The sequence below is a fragment of the Pecten maximus genome, chromosome 1 (assembly GCF_902652985.1).
Source record: "Pecten maximus chromosome 1, xPecMax1.1, whole genome shotgun sequence".
Classification (NCBI taxonomy): Eukaryota; Metazoa; Mollusca; class Bivalvia; order Pectinida; family Pectinidae; genus Pecten; species Pecten maximus.
Window position 1 is genome coordinate 54,129,872 of NC_047015.1, and position 23,396 is coordinate 54,153,267.

The 23,396-nt window shown below is 38.6% G+C and overlaps 1 protein-coding gene across 1 annotated transcript; it reads right to left on the reverse strand.

The window, feature by feature from the left end:
* Nucleotides 1–13,424: 13,424 nt before the first annotated feature.
* On the reverse strand, nucleotides 13,425–21,989 carry LOC117338086. The gene is made up of 3 exons (XM_033899284.1): nucleotides 21,881–21,989; nucleotides 16,283–16,381; nucleotides 13,425–15,585 (listed from the first exon to the last, which is right to left on the reverse strand). The coding sequence occupies exon 3, from the start codon at nucleotides 15,512–15,514 to the stop codon at nucleotides 13,880–13,882; it is 1,635 nt and encodes a 544-aa protein (XP_033755175.1). The 5' UTR covers nucleotides 15,515–15,585; nucleotides 16,283–16,381; nucleotides 21,881–21,989; the 3' UTR covers nucleotides 13,425–13,879.
* Nucleotides 21,990–23,396: the final 1,407 nt, after the last annotated feature.

The following is a 23,396-nucleotide window of genomic DNA, read 5'->3' on the forward strand; positions in this document are numbered from 1 at the left end:
GTCGGTAATATATAGTATGCGCCGTGTCAGTTTGAATAAATGTGTATTTGTCGATTAAAGTATGGTGGTGTGTCGTTTCGCTCGTGGCGGAGTTTCCAACCTTGTATTTTACAGAGTACACATACCGTCATATATTTATAATTCATAATAATAAATCATAATTTCTATGCAAGCGCCTGTGGGTCAGAGCACGAGTCAAAAAATTTCCGTGGTTTGAGCGGAGCGAATTAGACGGAAATTATTTTCCCTTAGGTTGCGAGTTTTCTCATAGGTGGCGTCATGGTATTTGCACGTGCAGTTGATAGTGTTAGGTATAACGTGTGTCATTGAGCGAGGGTAGACCAGAGGCGACACACGTGTATACGCAAATAATATCCGAGACCAAGTCATTGCTTATTTTATATAAGATGGCATACATGTATACAGGATTAATTGGTAAAATATATGTATTGCATTTCATAATTCTTATGATTTTCACAGTGGGGAATTTGAGGTCTATAGTACATACATGATGTTGTAATGTGTGAATGAGTGTACGAGTTCGAGTATTTGTAAAATGTGTCGGCGTATACCTATCGCTAGTTACCAATAAATATAAGCAAATTTATTTATACAAGAGTTGAGTTTTTCCTATGAGAAGTGATGCAGTGGCTAAGGAAAATAAAGTTGTCTTCTTTCGTCAGTTGTGTTACAATGTTCTATATCTAATTATTAGCACTATGTATCATATGCACTATGTGTTGGTGACCCGAAGATATACAATTTAATTTCCTGTTGTAATTGTATAGTCAAACCAGAATGACCTGTCGTGTTGACCTTTTCGAGGAACATTCAAAATGGGTAGTTGCATTTGTGCACATGTGTGTTACCAAAACATATTGATTAGGAATACTACTGTGTCCAGCAGGGTGCTGTTTTGGATCATTCGTTTTTATTACAATTTTATATTGACAACACAGTGATGGTATCATTTATTTTTGATGCATGGTTTACACGTTTTCAAGTAACTATGTGATCAATTATTCACATGCTAACAGTTTTGTCGCTTAATATAGACCAGTATAAATACAAATGATGTAGCTGATGATAAGGTTTATTACATTATAAACAACTAACATATATACATATGTACATGTATATGACTATAGACTCGTCTGTAATCAATATGTTAATCAAAGTTCAACACGACAGGTCATTCTGGCAGGTCTCTACTGTGATGAATATTTGTAATATGTGTACGATTCGCATCTATGTGTGTATAAATACATTGCCCTCCAGGCATTCTAATCATCTAATAGACGACTTTCAATATGTTCATGTCATGTCATAAGGTATTTCTTACTAGGCGATTTGGTGCCGTAGATGGTGAGTTCGAGGCCCGGTCAGGGCACTAGTCATACTTGAAAGTTATCTTCCTTCGTCATTTGTGTTACTGTTTTGTATATATAGTATATCATAGTATGTGTCATACCATGCTAAATTGTCTCAGTAGAATGATTTTTTTTTTCTTTGAAAAAAAAATCCAACTCAGCGAATATATATATAAAAAAAAAAGGATAGATATGTAATCTGTACACTTGTTAATGACCGTAATCTTTGTTTACGTCCTTATATGGAAATCTGAAATAAATAATGGGGCCGCGGTTGCCGAGTGGTTAAGATGTCCCGACACTTTATAACTAGCCCGCCACCTCTGGGTCGCGAGTTCGAAACCACGTCGGGCATTCGCCTAGTAATGACCGTAGGCTGGTGGTTTTTCACCGGGAACTCCGGCTTTCCTCCACCTCCGAAACCTGGCACGTCCTTAAATGACCCTGGCTGTTAATAGGACGTTAAACAAAATAAACCAAACCAAAACCTGAAAAGACTTCCCTGTGTCTCATTCATATAATCGTTTGACAATGATTGATTACTTCCCCATCAAATTCCCTTAACACTTAAATGAAGCTATGAAAAGCAATTAAATTGATGCTGCGCAAACAAACACCACGCATACATGCCATTGGCAATTATTTCAGTATACATATATATGTATATCATACATCCACGATGTTTGCCGAACATTAAGGTGTAGAAAATTAACATCACGTAACGACAACATTAGGAAGATAGTTCCAATGGTTAAGAACCCGCTCACTGAAAGAATATTTCTTAAATTTAGTCTACTTCTCCTTTTTAGTAGTGGCAGACTATGTCCTCTTGTTATCTTGTTATTGTTTGGAATTAACAAACCCTCAGTGACAGCTTCATTGTATCCTTCATTTGTTAATTTGTATGTCACGTGATGTCCTACCGTGAATTTTTATACTCGAATAATAGGTGCCAAGCACGTTTATAAGTCCAAGACCGCATATAGACATATATATAGAAAGGTCTGGAACTCCTCCGTCCTACAAAAATTACAGGGTTTGGTGTTAACAAATATGTCTAAGCTTCACTCCATTTCTCCTCTCGTGCTCCCCAATAGGACGTCAAACAAAAACAAAACCACATTATCTGACCATTTTTGGCGCTAATCTAGATCTGCTTGTAGATTTGAGTTATCATTACTATTGTAATTTTTGTATCATCTGCAAAAAAAGTTATGTTTTTGCGTTAAGAGATTCCGGAAGGTCGTTGATGTTCAATAAAAAAAAGGGATGGCCCTAAGACGCTTCCCTGGGGGATTCCACGTATTACCTCCATCAAATTGGATAATTTCCCGCTTACTGATACACGCTGTTTCCGGTATCTTAAAGAGGCTTGCCCGCAGAGAGATCAGAAAAATTGGCTAATAGAAAAAGATTTTTTTACACATGACAGATTGTTGGAATTGTTGAGTTTTTCATTTCATTTTCTTTATAAAACGCTGAAAAGTGATATTAAAACCTCATTTTTAAATATTATTTATTTAATCGCAACCCGCAATAAGTCTAATTTGATTGACACATCAAAGAAACAAGCACGTGCACAGTGCCGCACAGTGATAACTTCAAAGGTAGCAGCGATTTACAAAGAAGATTTGCCGTTATATTCCATACATTTCCCTATCAGGTTGAGTTTTAAAACGTCTTTTAAATACATATTCTGTAATTGTTTTCAAGAAATAAAGTCGGAAAGCCTCTAATTTTGTCACATAGAAACGTGTACTGAAGTTTATTTAGTGATCGGAGATGTGCCGTTTACCGGTCCGTCTGCGGGTAAGCCTCTTTAAGAAACTTTGAACCCATTTACTGATTTCTGCTGGTAGTCCGTATGTCTTTAATTTGGTTATAAGATGTAGATGTGGAAGAGTGTCAAATGCTTTCATGAAGTCTAGATAAACTTTTTGGGTTGATCCTCCCTAATCGATAATCTCTGTCTTATTATCAATATAGTAGTGAAGTATGACAGAAATTAACATTCAGAATGATGTGACAGGGCAAACCAGAAATTATTTAAGATGCAATTTTTTTCATTTCGAAATTTAAAAAGAAAGAGAAGATACAATTTTGGATGTTTGTTAATGTAGAAAATATCAAACAACATCTACCATATTTAAGGCAAAAGTTCGAACAAAATAAAAAACAGATATACACCGTCTGTACAAGACATATATATACTGCTAGGTCTACACACCGTCTGTACAAGTCATATCTACATGTATACTGCTAGATCTACACACCGTCTGTACAATTCATATATATACTGATAGGTCTACACACCGTCTGTACAATTCATATATATACTGATAGGTCTACACACCGTCTGTACAATTCATATATACACTGCTAGATCTATACAACGTCTGTACAAGTCATATCTTTACTGATAGATATATACAACGTCTGTACAAGTCATATCTATACTGATAGATCTACACACCGTCTGTACAAGTAATATATTTACTGATAGATATATACAACGTCTGTACAAGTCATATCTATACTGATAGATCTACACACCGTCTGTACAAGTCATATATTTACTGATAGATATATACAACGTCTGTACAAGTCATATATACACTGCTAGATTTATACAACGTCTGTACAAGTCATATCTATACTGATAGATTTATACAACGTCTGTACAAGTCATATCTATACTGATAGATATATACAACGTCTGTACAAGTCATAGCTATACTGCTAGGTCTACACAACGTCTGTACAAGTCATATATACACTGCTAGATCGAGATATCGTCTGTACAAGTCATATATACACTGCTAGATCTACACAACGTATGTATCACACCGATTTTTCCCGTCGTTGTAATATTTTTGTAGAATATATATAAAATCCAAAGATGTTAAAATACGGTCCAAGATATAGTATTTATTACACTAAACTTTCTAGGAGTCGGCAGGCGATTTGCGGAATATCCGAAAATCGACCCGTACAGTCCGAACTCTAGGTTCTAATTATTTTACAAAACCTTACACATAGTATTTAAGCTAGAGTTAATACAAATGATTGACAGGTGGTATTTTAGTACTCGGATGGTCACATTTCAGACAGGTGAGATAATAAGCTTAATTGTCCTTTGTCCGAGGCTAGGTGTCATACCTGGCCAGACCAGTTAATTAACTCAATTAACATCAAAAGGAAAATGTACATACATATTGCGCGGTTTAATCCGATAACAATGAGAAAAGGGGAATTATACATATCACTTTCAAAAGACAGACAGCTGGTTGAGATGTAATTAAATAATTTGTAAGTGTAACTTTTTTACAAAGAGAAATTAGATGACGAAAAAATCCAAAATTATGGCAAATGTAAAATGTCCAATAATGTTTATATTACAACAAATTTCATAAAATTCAATATGAAATATCCATCCGGCTCCTGTAAAGTCGCTTCCCGCGACTTGTTTAAAATCTATCTTAGCTGTCCACTACTTGATGTCTAAAGTTCGGCCGGAAGTTAACTGTTCGATGATCCAAAGATATGCGCGATCGTTGTTGTCGTGAATTGTTATTTTGTGTTTGACCATGATATCCACTAAGCTGATTTTGTAGGCTCAAAATCACCCGTTGTTTCTGTTTGACTTGCTCGTCCTTCTCCGAAATCCTCGATTTTAAATTTGATATCTGTCTACTTGTTTGTTCCTTTTCTTTGGCTGTTATGTGAAGGCTGTTTATTGTCTCGTCCTTGCTCTTCATTATTTTCTTTCTATTATCTAAAGCTTTTTCAAGTTCTTTTATTTGGGACACGTAATTGTTGATGGTGACACTTTTTAAACGCCTACATTCCTCTTCTAGAATTCTGTTTGTTTCTTCAAGCTTCGCGCACTTTACAGAAATAGTTGAAATTGTTGACTTTGCACGTACAAGTTTTGATTTGAAATTGGTAATCTGATGTGTGAAGGAAGATTCTTTCGGAAATTCGTTGTCAAATTCATCGGCAGAAATATAATAAAATGGTAAAACAGAAAGTACTTGTTTCGTGTCTCGGAATTTCCTGAGCCTTTCGGAATCTCGTCGCCGTTAAGAGGAAGATTTGTTCCTTTTCTGATGCGTTACCTGCACCTCAGACTCGCTGTCCGAAGATATGCGGACAGGAACAGAACGTCGATACGTTTGTGGACGCTGCCTGGTCCAAGAAAACGATCATGTAACACAATTTGTGCTGTATTGTCTGCTCCGTGCAAAACACATTCTTGAAAAATGTCCAACATTTCCACAAAGAAAACAGTAACATCCTTTTGCAGGACAGTGTATCAGGTGGTTAGAGTTAAAGTGTCTACCACACCTATAACACGATGTCATCCTGACTTACTGTTATAACGTTATTCTGGAAAGTTCTAAAATATGACGAACACAGTCTTGGTGTAGTTCCAGTTCCGTGTGATTCCGATGATCGGTTTCTTCTCTTGTTTGGGGGAATATTGCTTGGCAGTAGAGGTTCCAGGAATCTTGTACGTAACTTGACTTGATTAATGTGGCAAGTTACTCCGGTTTCTCGCACCAATTTATCACAACGATTTTCCCCGTCGTTGTAATATTTTTGTAGAATATATATAAAATCCAAAGATGTTAAAATACGGTCCAAGATATAGTATTTATTACACTAAACTTTCTAGGAGTCGGCAGGCGATTTACGGAATATCCGAAAATCGACCCGTACAGTCCGAACTCTAGGTTCTAATTAACTTTACAAAACCTTACATATAGTATTTAAGCTAGAGTTAATACAAATGATTGACAGGTGGCATTTTAGTACTCAGATGGTCACATTTCAGACAGGTGAGATAATAAGCTTAATTGTCCTTTGTCCGAGGCTAGGTGTCATACCTGGCCAGACCAGTTAATTAACTCAATTAACATCAAAAGGAAAATGTACATACATATTGCGCGGTTTAATCCGATAACAATGAGAAAAGGGGAATTATACATATCACTTTCAAAAGACAGACAGCTGGTTGAGATGTAATTAAATAATTTGTAAGTGTAACATTTTTTACAAAGAGAAATTAGATGACGAAAAAATCCAAAATTATGGCAAATGTAAAATGTCCAATAATGTTTATATTACAACAAATTTCATAAAATTCAATATGAAATATGTACAAGTCATATCTATACTGATAGATATATACAACGTCTATACAAGTCATATATACACTGCTAGATCTACAAAACGTCTGTACAAGTCATATCTTTACTGCTAGCTCTACACAGTGTCTGTACAAGTCATTTTTATAGCAATAGATGTTCAAAACATTTGTTTCGCTTGAGTTATGGCCCTTAGCACAAAGCAAATTCTCAGAATTAACTCTTTTTCGGTGCCGCTTGCTACATCATTTTTTTTACTTTGAATGTGTATAATTTCTTCGGTATAATTTGAAATTTGTATCTCGCTTTTTTTGTTGGAGTTGTCTCCCTTTGCACATAGGAATTCTCATAAATTTTTAACTGACAATTTCTATAATGGACGAAGACGTCAGATCAACTATGTTTAAATTGTTTTTTGGCCCCGGTTATGACGCGACAGGTGGCGTTTCTGGTCAAGATGAAGTACGTGATTGGTCAATGTAGCGGTCAATGCAAAATGCAGATATACAGTTAAAAACGAAACAAAGTTGGAGGGATATCACGGTAAACCAATATTTATTTTGTATTTTCTATCATATAACCTTCTGAACAATAACCATTCGAATTTGATGATGTATGTACATAAAAACATCAATTATCAATTATTAAAAGGTTATCACTCTGAATATGCAAATTTTGTGACATATATACGATAAACGCAGGTGCACAACAAACTAAACACATGGAAACAAAAATGGCTTCCAATGTGAATCGACTGCGGTTGGAAACGATAACAGCTTCCGCAATGAAGAGAATAATAGGAAAATGGGTCAAACACAATCCTAGAATTAAACTTTGGAAGCAGTACAATAGATTGTAACAGTTCAAACATGAAAACAGCAGTAATACGGACGCCGCTCGTATTCTGCTTGATTGTTTGATAGTAGGTCATGACAATCTCGGTAAAATTTACACAAACTCGGTTATATTAACACAAACTCGGTAATAGTTCCACAAGCTCTGTAATATTTACACAGTCTGTACCAGTATATCGCTACTGTCACTATACTATATGGACAGTGTTTACACTTATTTACACATAAATATGTGTGCCGTAATATATACAGAACATGTTATTTAACATTTAAACCACTGTATACTATCGTTATCCAACTAACCCAGATGGAATATAGATATCGCCTTGTAAACTATCGTCTATTTGTGTTGCCACGATTTCAAAAAAGGTACGTAATGATTTAAAAATAATTTCCGCGCTAAATTAAGAGGGGGATTCCCAACTAAATCGAGTGGTCAAGCTGGACATAGGGATTGACTGTGAACATTGGGACAGCACAGAAACATAACTGGAAAGGAACAAAACGCGTACATTCAGTGAAAAATGCAACGTTTTTACCGTGATGTCTCTTTTAAATTGAATGCAAGCTGAACAAGAGGATGCATCTATTCAAATGACACATTTGCAGTCTTATTATCACCAAAAATGATTCAAACTGATATAATTGTGTTATCCGTGCTGAAACTGCGTATTTATTAATTAAAATGTAGTTCATTAATTTATTTCACCAGTAGTTTTACATTATAACCACCAGCATTAAAACTATGCCGTTTATTTTTTTTAAAGATATTTCTTGTTTTGTATTTATAGTACTTTTAATATCTTATTTTTTCTGTAGATGGATTATCCATTTAAACCGTCTTGGAGAGAAGAATAATTTGTGGAGGAAGTGAAATTTGGCCTGGACCATTGTTTGGCAAAAGAGATCCAATGCACAAGACATTACAATACACAGCAATCGTAACATTTCGGGGAAATTTCCGGTAACACTCGGAAATTTCCCCGACCGATTGGTATACACAGATACTGTGGCTCCCCTTGGTTGAGAGGGGTGGGGCCCAATAGAGGAAATATAGTTTAATTTCTTTAAAATGAACAATTACGGTTGGGAGGGAGGAGTCAGCTCAAAAAGTAGTAACGGCTTCAGAAAATCCCTAGGATGTTCATCTGCCACATATGCCCTGCAAGAAACTATCCATCATAATCTTGAACTGAATAGTAAAGTTTTTATAGCATTTTTGGATATCAAAAAGGCTTTTGACACTGTTTGGCACGCTGGACTTCTCCACAAAATTCACGTTCTCGGAATCACTGGTAATCTCTTTAACACCATACGAGACTCCTACACGGACATGATGAGTGCTGTGACGTGGCATGGCATGACGTTACAGTGGTTTTATGTTGGATCTGGTGTTAGGCAAGGCGGTGTATTATCTACGTTTTTATACCAGTCATTCATAGACAATCTTCTTGATCTTCTAGAAAATAGTCAAAACGGTGCGAATGTTGCGATTCTCAATACTGGTAATCCGACTCTTGCCGACGACATTACGTTGATAAGTACGTCACCTCTAGCTCTTCAAAGACTCCTGGATATATGTCAGACTTATAGTGAAAAGTGGAAATTCGAATTTAATAACTCGAAATGTAAAATTGTTGTAGTTGGTAACTTTATTCCGATCCGCCCGAACTTTGCCTGGAGGCTTGGTTCTGACAGCATAGAGACAGCTGTATCCCAGGTTCACCTTGGGACAATAATCTCATCTACGATGTCCAACATGGAAAGAGTACAAACTGCGTGTGACAAAGGAAGAAGAACACTCCACTCGATAATTGGCATTTGCCCATCTACCGCCATTAATCCTCTTATCAAGGCCAGCTTATATAAGAAAGTCGTTTTGCCGTCTATTCTTTACGGATGTGAACATTGGTTAAACCTTACCGTAAGTGATATTACCAAACTTATTCTCTGTGTTCATCGGCGGGCCAGATCGGATATGGTAGAACCAATGCTTGGTTTATTTAGAATATCTGCGGAAATTGACAGGAGAAAGCTGTGCTTCTTACAGAAAGTTATCTCCCTTGACTGCTCTTTTCTGGTTAAAAGGATTTTCTTAGCGCGACTATATTCGTTTCTGAGTGCGCATGCCTTCAAACCTGGATGCCCTCGCGCCAACGGGTACTTCCCAGATATAACCAATGTGCTCCAGAGATATAAACTATTTCCGTACCTTGTTACATATACTCAAACCTACGTCTTTCCTCCGAAACGGCAATGGAAACGTCTAGTAAAGGCGGCTATATCTAGTACCGAAAACAAAGCCTCACAGGATCGCATGGCATCTGATCGCGATTTTGAGTTGTTTCGTGCGTGCCACTGCTCATATGGTCCTTACGTTATGTGGCAAGTCGCAGAATCTCTACCAGACACCCAGATAATTCAATCGTTATGTGCAACATTGACCTCAAGCCATGTTAGTGCAGTGTGTGTCTTGTGCAACCAGCCCTTCAGCGATGTCATCGTGCATAGCAGCTCCATCTGCCCCCACTTCAGGGAATCACGTGAACGTTTCCTACAAGATATTCTGAACAATTTTGGCCCACGTGTTTTCAACATCGTGACATGCGAGAACAACGCATCATTTGTTCAAGTCCTACTAGGCGCTAGTAAGAACATTCCATTTGATGATGATATTTGCAGGAATCGCTTCCTTATGAAGGCGGCTCGATTCGTTGTTAGCGTCACGCGCTTATTCTCGCCCTGATTCTGATGCAAGTACGCGATAGTGAGTAAGCTACATAGTAGCTACTCATGGAAAGCGCGCTAAATGAACTCTTCACTTATTTTGATATTACTTTTTTTTTTCTGTCGATTTTGTTGTATTCCACTTATCTCCTTTGGGAGGAAATAAAGTTTGATGATGATGTTAACAGTGTTAGAGACTCCTGGTATAGGTCATAGGTCATCATGGTTTACGCATTACAGATACAAAATGCAAGGATACCGCCGATAACAAGTCTTAATATCAGGGACCCGAGAATTTGTTACATATTTGTGTAATCGGACATTCCCTAGTGTGTATAGCATATTTTTCAGACGTTTTGGGGGCCAGATTAAAATTCGGTAAACATGACACTCCTCGTTTTTTTTACCGAATATTAATCATGACCCCCCCCCCCCCCCCAAAAAAAAAAAAATAAAATAAAAAATTACATGTAACAATTCCCTAGGTGTCTGTGGTCTTAATATCAAACAAATTCCCAGGTCCTGTGGTCTTACTATCTAACAAATTCTCAGGTCCCTGTGTTCTAAATATCTAACAAATTCCCAGGTCCCTGTGGTCCTATATCAAACAAATTCCCAAGGTCCCTGTGGTCTTACTATCTAACAAATTCCCAGGTTATGTGGTCTTACTATCTGACAAATTTCCAGGCCCCTGTGTTCTAAATATCTAACAAATTCCCAGGTCCCTGTGGTCTAAATATCTAACAAATTTCCAGGTCCCTGTGTTCTAAATATCTAACAAATTCCCAGGTCCCTGTGGTCTAAATATCTAACAAATTCCCAGGTCCCTGTGGTATTACTGTCTAACAAATTCCCAGGTCCCTGTGTTCTAAATATCTAACAAATTCCCAGGTCCCCGTGGTCTTACTATCGAACGGATTCCCAGGTGCCTGTGGTCTAAATATCTAACAAATTTCCAGGTCCCTGTGGTCTTACTATCAAACAAATTCTCAGGTCCCTGTTGTCTTACTATCGAACAAATTCCCAGGTCCCTGTGGTCTAAATATCTAACAAATTCCCAGGTCCCTGTGGTCTAAATATCTAACAAATTCCCAGGTCCCTGTGGTCTAAATATATAACAAATTCCTAGGTCCCTGTGGTCTTACTGTCTAACAAATTCCCAGGTCCCTGTGGTCTAAATATATAACAAATTCCCAGGTCCCTGTGGTCTAAATATATAACAAATTCCCAGGTCCCTGTGGTCTTACTGTCTAACAAATTCCCAGGTCCCTGTGGTCTTAATATCAAACAAATTCCCAGGTGCCTGTGGTCTTACTATCGAACGGATTCCCAGGTGCCTGTGGTCTAAATATCTAACAAATTCCCAGGTCCCTGTGGTCTAAATATCTAACAAATTTCCAGGTCCCTGTGGTCTTACTATCAAACAAATTCTCAGGTCCCTGTTGTCTTACTATCGAACAAATTCCCAGGTCCCTGTGGTCTAAATATCTAACAAATTCCCAGGTCCCTGTGGTCTAAATATCTAACAAATTCCCAGGTCCCTGTGGTCTAAATATATAACAAATTCCTAGGTCCCTGTGGTCTTACTGTCTAACAAATTCCCAGGTCCCTGTGGTCTAAATATATAACAAATTCCCAGGTCCCTGTGGTCTAAATATATAACAAATTCCCAGGTCCCTGTGGTCTTACTGTCTAACAAATTCCCAGGTCCCTGTGGTCTTAATATCAAACAAATTCCCAGGTGCCTGTGGTCTTACTATCGAACGGATTCCCAGGTGCCTGTGGTCTAAATATCTAACAAATTCCCAGGTCCCTGTGGTCTAAATATCTAACAAATTTCCAGGTCCCTGTGGTCTTACTATCAAACAAATTCTCAGGTCCCTGTTGTCTTACTATCGAACAAATTCCCAGGTCCCTGTGGTCTAAATATCTAACAAATTCCCAGGTCCCTGTGGTCTTACTATCTAACAAATTCCCATGTGCCTGTGGTCTTACTATCAAACAAATTCCCAGGTCCCTGTGGTCTTACTTTCTAACAAATTCCCAGGTCCCTGTGGTCTAAATATCTTAACAAATTGCCAGGTCCCTGTGGTCTAAATATCTAAACAAATTCCCAGGTCCCTGTGGTCTTACTATCAAACAAATTCCCAGGTCCCTGTGGTCTCACTATCTAACAAATTCCCAAGTCCCTGTGGTCTAAATATCTAACAAATTCCCAGGTCCTTGTTGTCTAAATATCTAACAAATCCCCAGGTCCCCGTGGTCTAAATATCTAAACAAATTCCCAAGTCCCTGTGGTCTAAATATCTTCAGTACGAGTTAATTATTTTATACGCCCGTCAAAATTTGACGGATGTGTCACAGTATGACGTTGTCCGTCCGGCCGTCCGTCTCACATGGACCTGATAATTGTGAAGTCTATGTGTACTTTGAAGAGTCAGTATATTGCAAAAAATGGTGAAAAGCAGTTTCCCGGACGATATCGGCCGGACACTTTAAACACCTTTTTACGCTGACCGACTTATACCGACCATGGTACACATTTTAATACTTTTTCAATTAAAAATGTGCCGCGTAACTCATTTGCGGTACATATATTTAACTTATTTTCTGTTCAAAAGTGTACCGACCGGTTTCGACAATGGTACAAATTTAAATTACTCCGAGTCTTTGGTCAAAAGTGTACCGGCCGGTTTCGACTATGGTACAAATTTTAACAGGGACACATTTGTATACGAAATGTTGATCATTTTGTGGTAAAAAGTGTCCCGTGGTCATTCTCGGCCGCGAGATACCGTATATTACGGTACATGCACTTTTAACAGCAAAAGAAGGCAAATGTATTAACATAAAATGTTGTGGCGCAATACATAATTGGTATAAAAAGCAGTCAAATATGTACCATCTAAAAGTGTAATACTTTTAAGAGCAAAATAACATAAGTGTGTACCATAGCCAGAACCGGCCGGTACACTTTTAATTAAGTGACCAGCTAATATCGGCTTTCGTAACATTTTTTGCACTTTATAAAATCTTGTCATTGTCATCGTTATAACCACATGTATGGTCAAAGAAGAACCGTCAGAAACCCTGGCTTTGCGATTGGAAACGATGAAACAGTCAGGTCAGTTTGTTAAAATGATAAAAAAACGACACCAATTAACAATTCATTAACTTTTATTACATAAAAAACAATGATTGATATCTACAAATGATTTGTACACAACATGACTAGACAGGGTGGTGATTTATAAATTTATAAAGTAACAATGGTACGTTTGACTCCTTGTTAGGTCACCCGTCATATGTCTGTTATAATTAGTTTATTACAAAAAAAAAAAAAAAAATTGTTTGGGTTATCCCAAGTATTTTGTGGGTAAAACAGGCTTTGGACGATCCACTGGAGGAGGTAGGGAAGTCAGGTTATACACCTCAATCAGATACAGAGATGTTGATTTCAGGGTTGATATGAAACCGGCATGAATTTCCAAACCCACGGTCAGATAAATGTGCATTGATACATTTACTATAAATCACGGACTTAGATAAACACATCTTAGTCCGTAATTAAAATAAAACATTGTTTTTAAATCAATAATGAATATCACATTCATATGATGGGAACAACAGTTCAGTGAAAGAAAAATGTCCACACATTCTAACATTGTTGACAGAATCCATCAGAGGGAAATGTCGACCATGATGATAAAATATAAAGTTTATGTTGTATAAGTCCACTGATATAAATTGTCTGTATCCTCACTCAAGGTTGAGTCACTCAGTCACTATAATACTTGAGGAGTTTGAGTCCCGGCCTTCCTGTATCTAACTCTAAGCGTGACCACAACACATCACCCTTCTGTATACCTACTACTCCCTGTCTCTTATTGTTTGTGTGAAGTGTTTTTATGTACTTCCCTGCTCCACTTATCAGTTCTATTGTGTCCCTTGTCTCGTCAGCAATAACAATATTACCCTTACTGTCATATACAACTGTGATTGGATCAAACTTGTCTGGTGTGACTGACTTCTGTACCTGCATTCCCTCCACCCGGGCCTCTATCCCCTCCCCCCGGTAATGGACCAGAGGCTGGAGTGTTGGGTTGTACACAATGATGTGACGCCTGTAGTTGTCTGGAGTGTAGTCCCCACTGATATGTTTACTACTCACTACAGCTATGTTACCTGTAACACTACATTGTGATATTGACTGTACTACCCCCGTCCCTGACCCCTCCACAATGTGTGTATGTAACACCTGGCCGTCTACAGTGTATATCATCACCTTGTACTCCTGTATACCCTCTGTACCCACCACTACCCGTCCCTCCCTGGTCACACACAGACGGGCTGGGTAATCCTCTATAGTAAACCTCGTGACTGGTGTAAATAATGAAGATACTTCAGAGATAGACCTCTCATCCCAACAACAGAACCACAGACGGCCTGTGGTGGGGTCCAGACTGATGCCCTGTATCCTACTATTGTGTCGTATCGTCTGTATGACCTGACCTTTCTTTTTAATGAGCTTTACTGTGTCGGAGCCCCAGTCACACAGCCACGCACGTCCATCAGATGTAGGACAGATCGTTGTGATGTCATCCGGGTATGAGAACTGATATTTGACCTTAGGACGATCACGAAGTTTGTACCGGAGTGCTCTAGTGGACGCTTGACCAGCCTCTGTAGACTCTTTTGGTCGGACTACTGGACGTTGGTCGGAGTGACCACCAGATGCTGACCCTGCCTGGAGATGGTCGGTTGGGAGTTTCATGTTGCCGAGGGCCTGTTTAAGATGACTTTGTCTGTCTATTCCCGGAGTAAATTCTGCCATGTCTATGTTAGGTGTCGGTGGGATAACGGAATCCAGTTCCAGGATTTCTGATACCGAGTCGTACACGAGTACTTCGGTTCCTGTCTGGAGAGTCTGTTTATATTCTGTTGAGAGTTTATTCAAAGTATCCAACCTCCTCTCCATGTCTGTGATGTGTGTCTGGATGAGGTCCGTGTCCGCCACCTCCATCTTATTATAAATCGATACGTACTGTGCTGTAATTTGATCTAATTCCTCTTTACATTTCACATTATTATCGATGACGTTTTTACGACGTTTTTCGTACTCAGTTTTACACGAAGATAATTTTGTTCGAGATGAAGTTATTTCCTCGTTCAGTTTTGGAATATTTACGTTTTCTGTGTCATTAATAAAGTCCATTATAATATTTGTTTTTTCATTTTTGATTTTCGACAGCTCACAGAAGCTGTCGAAGTGAGCTTTATGGTTTGTAAGGCTACATGTTGTGCATATTAATACATTACACGTTTTGCACACAAAAATAACATTGTTATCTTTGTGTACATCACATTTTATCTGCCCTTTTTCCCTTATAACTATTTGTGCGCGGTTTGCCATGGTTACAGATATATGTAAAATTGTGGGGAAAAGATTGAAAGGTGGCGACTGTTGTTAATCCTCTGCTGTATCTGTATAACAAAGAAATGTCAGAATTAATATCAAACATCTACATTATATTCGATAAGTTATACGTATATATATATATGTCTATATGTGACCGTATGTAATTTACCTGTGTCTTGATAAAGGGGCAGATTGCCTCGAAAATTCGACAATTTACTTGTCTGTTCTGTCGTTATTGATATCAAAACGTTCGTATAGGGCCGACCAAAATAAATGTACTCTCTATCGAATAAACAATTACCATTTAACAACATCAAAAATGGGTCAAGGTTTCTCCAAACTATTTTTCTAAATAAGGAACACCGGTCAGCCCACGGACAGGAGAAATTATAATGAATTATACATACAAAATGATAAGTTTTACGTACAAGATAATTAGTTGTACATACAAGATGATATCTTCTACGTACAAGATAATATGTTGTACATGTACAAATTATTTTGTATTGGCCTCGATACGGAGTTGTACAAATGTGGAGGTTCTGTGTCCATGGTCAAGACATTTTACCATAAATGATCTGGATATGACGATCTTTCGTATACTGTACAGTGAATAGCTACCAGCTGAATGGCTGTTTCCGGGATGATAAAAGAAACAAAATATAATTATTGTATTGAATGGGACCTTTACGCTAGAGAAAGAGACTAAAAAGAAAGAAAGAAAGAAAGAAAAAAAAAGAAAGATTTTGACACAATACTTACAGACACGGCTTATTGGAGTCTTTGAAATAAAGCAAATATGCTCCGTTCCCTGGCTTCTTGTTGAAAATTGATGTCCTTTGAGAGATGGGGAGGTACTGCCTGTTTGATATAAAAGTACTGTGATAAACATTTTTCCGCTAAAAGGCAACATGACATACAAGAGATCTAAGAGAGATCTTGGCGCCCACCATTGAATGTTCTTTATTGGTTCTTTGTAAGTCTGATATATTTTCTCTACTTAAATGGTTTAAAAACAAGAATATGAAATACAAGAGAGATCTAAACGTAAGAAGAATTTTGTTTGAATTAGAAATACATGTAGTTTAAATAGCAATGATTTTCAACTGTCAGTCAATTTTGTTTTCTGGGTCAGATTCCAGATCAAATAAGCACAATTAAGTTCCAAGGGAAACGTCCATATACAGTTTGAAACAAGGGGAACCTGCGTATGAATTCTTCTAACAGAGAGCTAAGTAGAATTTTCTGGGACTTAGGAAACAGCACAGGGACCTGACACGAAGTCCCTACCTACGGACCGTATGATATATATGGACCGAGGTTTGTGAATTTGTGCCAAATCCCTGTGGGACATAGCAATACTAAATTTCAACTGTCAGAAATTTTGTTTTCTGGATCAGACTCTAAATCAAATTGGTACAACTAGCGACTAAGGAAAACCTACATATAAAGTTTGAGAGAGAAAAAACAACTTTCAAGTACTTGTGAAGAAATAATTATGACAGGATTGTTCACGGACGGCAGGACGGACGGACGGACGACGTAGGCGATTTGAAAAGCCCACCATCTCGTGATAGTTGGCTGACAAGGTGTAATTAAAAAAGTAGATGCCAAATGATCACAATATTTTATAGGATTTTTTTTGTATTTGAATGATCAAGGTCTTTGATACCTGAGTGTAGACCAGATTTATTCGGGTTCCTGTTTTGGCAATGGAAACTCCCTGATGACTTGTAAGTGATTTTTTCTGTTCAACGTTTAAATCTATTTCCTTTATAGAACGACAAAATGTGGTGATAATTATTTAAAGATACACAGACACAAATAACCGCTTTCACCCCATCATGGGAGCTGTTCAGGTGTAGACCTTGATGTTGTGATGTGTGACTGTATATATTAAGTCTCATTATCCTGTTTTCATAACGTTATGCACAAGCACCCCTTTAATGACCTCAAGTACCTGCTACGTCCGTGCCATCGTCGCTGTGCTCCAACTGTGCAATTGTTCATTTTGCCCGTAATTTTAAATCAAGTGTTCAGCTTTTCCTGTTTTTCAATAAATATACGATCGATCGAATTTCATGAATAGAACGGAAGTGACGTATGGGATGAAACTTATCAGGAAGGAGAATCACTCATGTCAAAATCTAAAATTGCTTTTAACTCGGTAGATTGATATACAAGGGCGGTGATTTTTATGTTGGACAAACTTGTTGCGGACTAACCCTTTCCTGGCCAAATTTTACATTACCAAAAATGACGTTACAATTGCTGACATCAAAAATCTATGACGTAGCACACACTTCCCTGATCCCGATAGTGCGGTTTGGGCAGAACTGTTTTCGGCTTATCATTGATTGATGCTTGATGAAGCTGACTAGACTATTTTACTTCAAATAGACCGTAATACTCAGACACACACACACACAGAGGCCCTTCCTAACACACAGCCTCCCTTAAACACAGATCTTTTCTTACACAGATTTCTCGGCTATTTTGTTTTCCGGATCTGACTTAGAATTGAGTGGAGACACTATAGGGACCAAGTGAACAGCGATGCCAAGGATTGTGTGTTGGCTATTTGAACAGCCACCCATGTGATAAGTCTCATCCCCTACGTCACTTCCGTTCTGTTTGTAATTCGTATCAGAACATTCAATCGATCGTGTATTTATTGAAAAACAGGAAAAGCTAAACACTTGATTTTAAAATTTCAGAGAACATAAACAATTGCAAAATTGGAGCACAGCGACGATGGCACGGACGTAGCAGGTACTTGAGGTCATTAATGACCGGGGTGCTTGTCCGTATATAACGTTATGAAAACAGGACAATGAGACTTCATATATACCAAAAATGGCGTTACAATTGCTGACGCCAAAAATCTATGATGTAGCACACACTTCCTTAATCCCGGTACTGCGGTTTGGGGAGTGCTGTTTTCGGTTCATCGATAATTGATGTTTGATGAAGCTAACTAGACTACTTCACCACAAAAGGACGGTAATACACAGTAATTCATAAATATTAGTAATGAAGTTAGTTTGTTTTAATTCTTTGAATTTTAAACAAACGGACTCAACACAAATATTTGTACATTTAGTGTGTCGTTACCGTTCAATAGAAAACAACAACAAAACAAAGCAATGCACTATCTGAATGGAAAGGAAAGTATCAATATAGGTCTAAACTAGCGTGTTCAAAGAAATAAACAGATTCTCCCTCGCCTACAAATGTACATCCTTCTTTACACACAGAACCTTCCTCACACTGACCTCCCCCTCATAGCCTTCCTTACACACAGACCCTCCCCCACACAGACCCTCCCTGCCACATCCCCTGCTTACACACGTAGTCTCCTTATATACGCACCCTTCCTTACACTCAGTCTGCCTTACACACAGAGACCATTCCTTACATATAGATCCTTCATCAACCCCCCCCCCCCCCCCCCCCCCCCCCTTCCTCACACAGAGGCCCTTCCTAACACACACACACTTCCTAACACTGAGACCCTTCCTAACACACAGCCTCCCTTAAACACAGACCTTTTCTTACACAGATTTCTCGGCTATTTTGTTTTCCGGATCTGACTTAGAATTGAGTGGAGACACTATAGGGACCAAGTGAACAGCGATGCCAAGGATTGTGTGTTGGCAATTTGAATAGCCACCCATGTGATAAGTCTCATCCCCTACGTCACTTCCGTTCTGTTTGTAATTCGTATCAGAACATTCAATCGATCGTGTATTTATTGAAAAACAGGAAAAGCTAAACACTTGATTTTAAAATTTCAGAGAACATAAACAATTGCAAAATTGGAGCACAGCGACGATGGCACGGACGTAGCAGGTACTTGAGGTCATTAAAGGCCGGGGTGCTTGTCCGTATATAACGTTATGAAAACAGGACAATGAGACTTCATATATACCAAAAATGGCGTTACAATTGCTGACGCCAAAAATCTATGATGTAGCACACACTTCCTTAATCCCGGTACTGCGGTTTGGGGGGTGCTGTTTTCGGTTCATCGATAATTGATGTTTGATGAAGCTAACTAGACTACTTCACCACAAAAGGACGGTAATACACAGTAATTCATAAATATTAGTAATGAAGTTAGTTTGTTTTAATTCTTTGAATTTTAAACAAACGGACTCAACACAAATATTTGTACATTTAGTGTGTCGTTACCGTTCAATAGAAAACAACAACAAAACAAAGCAATGCACTATCTGAATGGAAAGGAAAGTATCAATATAGGTCTAAACTAGCGTGTTCAAAGAAATAAACAGATTCTCCCTCGCCTACATCCTTCCTTACACACAGAACCTTCCTCACACTGACCTCCCTCACATAGCCTTCCTAACACACAGACCCTCCCCTACACAGCCTTCCTTACACACAGTACCTTCCTCACACTGACCTCCCCCACATAGCCTTCCTTACACACACACCCTCCCCCACACAGCCTTCCTCACACTGACCTCCCCCACATAGCCTTCCTTACACACAGACCCTCCCCCACACAGCCTTCCTTACACACAGACCCTCCCCCACACACCCTTCCTTACACACAGACCCTCCCCTACACAGCCTTCCTCACACTGACCTCCCCCACACACCCTTCCTTACACACAGAACCTTCCTCACACTGACCTCCCCCACATAGCCTTCCTTACACACACACCCTCCCCCACATAGCCTTCCTTACACACACACCCTCCCCCACACAGCCTTCCTCACACTGACCTTCCCCACATAGCCTTCCTTACACACAGACCCTCCCCCACACACCCTTCCTTACACACGGACCCTCCCCTACACAGCCTTCCTTACACAGACACTCCCCCACATAGCCTTCCTTACACACAGACCCTCCCCCACACAGCCTTCCTTACACAGACACTCCCCCACACAGCCTTCCTTATACAGACACTCCCCCACACAGCCTTCCTTACACAGACACTCCCCCACACAGCCTTCCTTATACAGACACTCCCCCACATAGCCTTCCTTACACACAGACACTCCCCCACACAGCCTTCCTTACACACAGACCCTCCCCTACACAGCCTTCCTTACACACAGACCCTCCCCCACACTTTCATTTCAACAAATTTTATTTCTCAAAGAAGATATTTCTGAAAGAAAAAGGATTGAACAACAGGCATAGCCTATGTAAGTTCTCTCCATTTAGTAACAATGAGTATATACATGTTAACATCATTCATATAATATATAATATAGTGAGATATCAGTTATGTAGGGACAACTCTGAATCGAGTATAATTTGTCGATTTTATTTAATATATTTCATCCAGTTTATTTTTATAAAAAAATTTAAAATCCTGTAACCAAAACAGGATTCCCTCCGCCTGTGGGATACCGACCAGTAAAGTCCATAACAGCTAGGTAGCTGCTGGTCATCCACTCATAAGCTTTACACAGCCTTCCTTACACAGACACTCCCCCACACAGCCTTCCTTACACAGACACTCCCCCACATAGCCTTCCTTACATACAGACCACACTGATTACACACTGCCTCTCGCGTATTTCGCGGTTGTCACAGCCGAAATTAGTTCGCGGTAATGAAGTTCGCGCAATACTTGCAAATGCTAGTGTATCATATTCGGTGGACATTTATTTTTGTGCAATATTTGATGACCGCAAGTTTTACAAACTTAGTGTTGTGAACAAGAATAATGAAAGAAATGTAGTTGATATACATATCAAGTATATTTCTCTCGTTACAGCTACGACAGTAAATTCAAATCTATATCTTCGGATCACGAAACATATTGTATATGATACATTGTGCTAATAAATACATATATAACTTAGTAACACAAATGACGAAGGAAGACAGCTTTTTGACTTGCACCCTGACCGGGCCTCGAACTCACGATCTACGGCATCCAATCGCCTAGCCAGAAATATCCGCAGCCTATACCGCTGCGCCACATCGGCGTTCTTAAAAAAGAACGTTTCAATGGCGCAGTAATGGTCGGCCCGATATTCTAACATGATCATTGTGGAAGTCGTCAATTAGATTATATGAATACCTGGTCGCAATGTATTTACGTACACGGATGCGAATTGTACACATATTACAAATATTCATCAAGTACAACTACGACAGGAAATTCAAATGCATATCTTCGGATCGCCAACACAGCGCATATGATACATAGGTCTAAATATTTGATATATGATATAGTAACACAAATGACGAAGGAAGACAACTTTATGACTATATATATGTATATTACGAATATATTTGTGAACCTTGAATATAATTGAATTTAGATTTTACGAAAAATTCACCAGAAACCGAATCTCAATATTTTTACTTACAGTAAGGTCTTCGAAACCGACTTCACAGTCTCTCTAGCTCCTGGGCGTACCGACAGAGGTGGCTCTTGTTTCGAAACTGGAAAGGCCTGGTGCGTGTGTGTCTTCTGAACAACTTTGAACGCTGTGCGCGAATCACGTCGAGTCGATGGTTATAAAGGCCATATGACAACGCCTGCTAGTCCATCATGCATTGCGTCTCCGTCCAATCAAAAGAATGGGATGTTGTCACATGATTACTTAAGTAGATGATACGTAAGCATCTGTCAAGTGTTTATTTCGTGAAAAAAGATGATTAATCGATTTTAGGAAAGCAAGCTGCATGTAAGCGAATGTCGGAAATGGTACTAATGGAAACGAAACTCAAACAATTATCTAAATCCCTGCTCTTTGAATTTGTCAAAGTAAACGGGAAATACATTGCTTTTCTCGGAAAAACTGGACTTAATACAAATGTATATGCATTTAAATAATCCTTGTCACATTCGTTCAAAATTACAATGACATAGTTTTGCTGGCATTTTTCTCTCTCAACTATCAATCTATCCAAACAACAAATGTGTGATGAATAATAACATAAAAAGGAATGAAGGGTCACAAGTGAATGCGTGTATTGGTGTACACGTCACCACACACAGGTAACTAGTCAGGTGTATACGTCACCACTCATAGGTAACTAGTCTGGTGTATACGTCACCATACACAGGTAACTAGTCTGGTGTACACGTCACCACAAACAGGTCACTAGTCTGGTGTATACGTCACCACACACAGGTAACTAGTCTGGTGTATACGTCACCACACACAGGTAACTAGTCTGGTGTATACCTCACCACACAGGTAACTAGTCAGGTGTATACGTCACAACATACAGGTAACTAATCAGGTGTATACGTCACCACACACAGGTAACTAGTCAGGTGTATACGTCACCAAACAGGTAACTAGTCAGGTGTATATGTCACCATGTACAGGTAACTAGTCAGGTGTATACGTCACAACACACAGGTAACTAGTCTGGTGTATACGTCACCACGCACAGGTAATTAGTCAGGTGTATAGTCACCACACAGGTAACTAGTCTGGTGTATACGTCACCACACAGGTAACTAGTCTGGTGTATACGTCACCACACACAGGTAATTAGTCAGGTGTATACGTCACCACACAGGTAACTAGTCAGGTGTATACGTCACCACACAGGTAACTAGTCAGGCGTATACGTCACCGCACACAGGTAGCTAGTCAATTCAATTCAATTCAATTCATTTATTGACTTTAGGTCTATGACCCATCAGTACATAAATTAATATACATGTATTTATATATGTATATATATATATATGAATACAACATGTATTATAATAAAATTACAAAACGTAATTGACTTATTATAATTAAATACGGAAACCGATTAACCGACATATGTACTATATTATGAGGAATATTAATCAACCATATTGTCTACTGGCAACATCAGCAAAAAAAAAAAAAAAAAAAAAAAAATACATTGTAACCA

What these genes read in the sequence shown, in the direction of transcription:
- LOC117338086 (XM_033899284.1), bottom strand. Translation starts at nt 15,514, where the DNA reads ATGGCAAACCGCGCACAAATAGTTATAAGGGAAAAAGGGCAGATAAAA.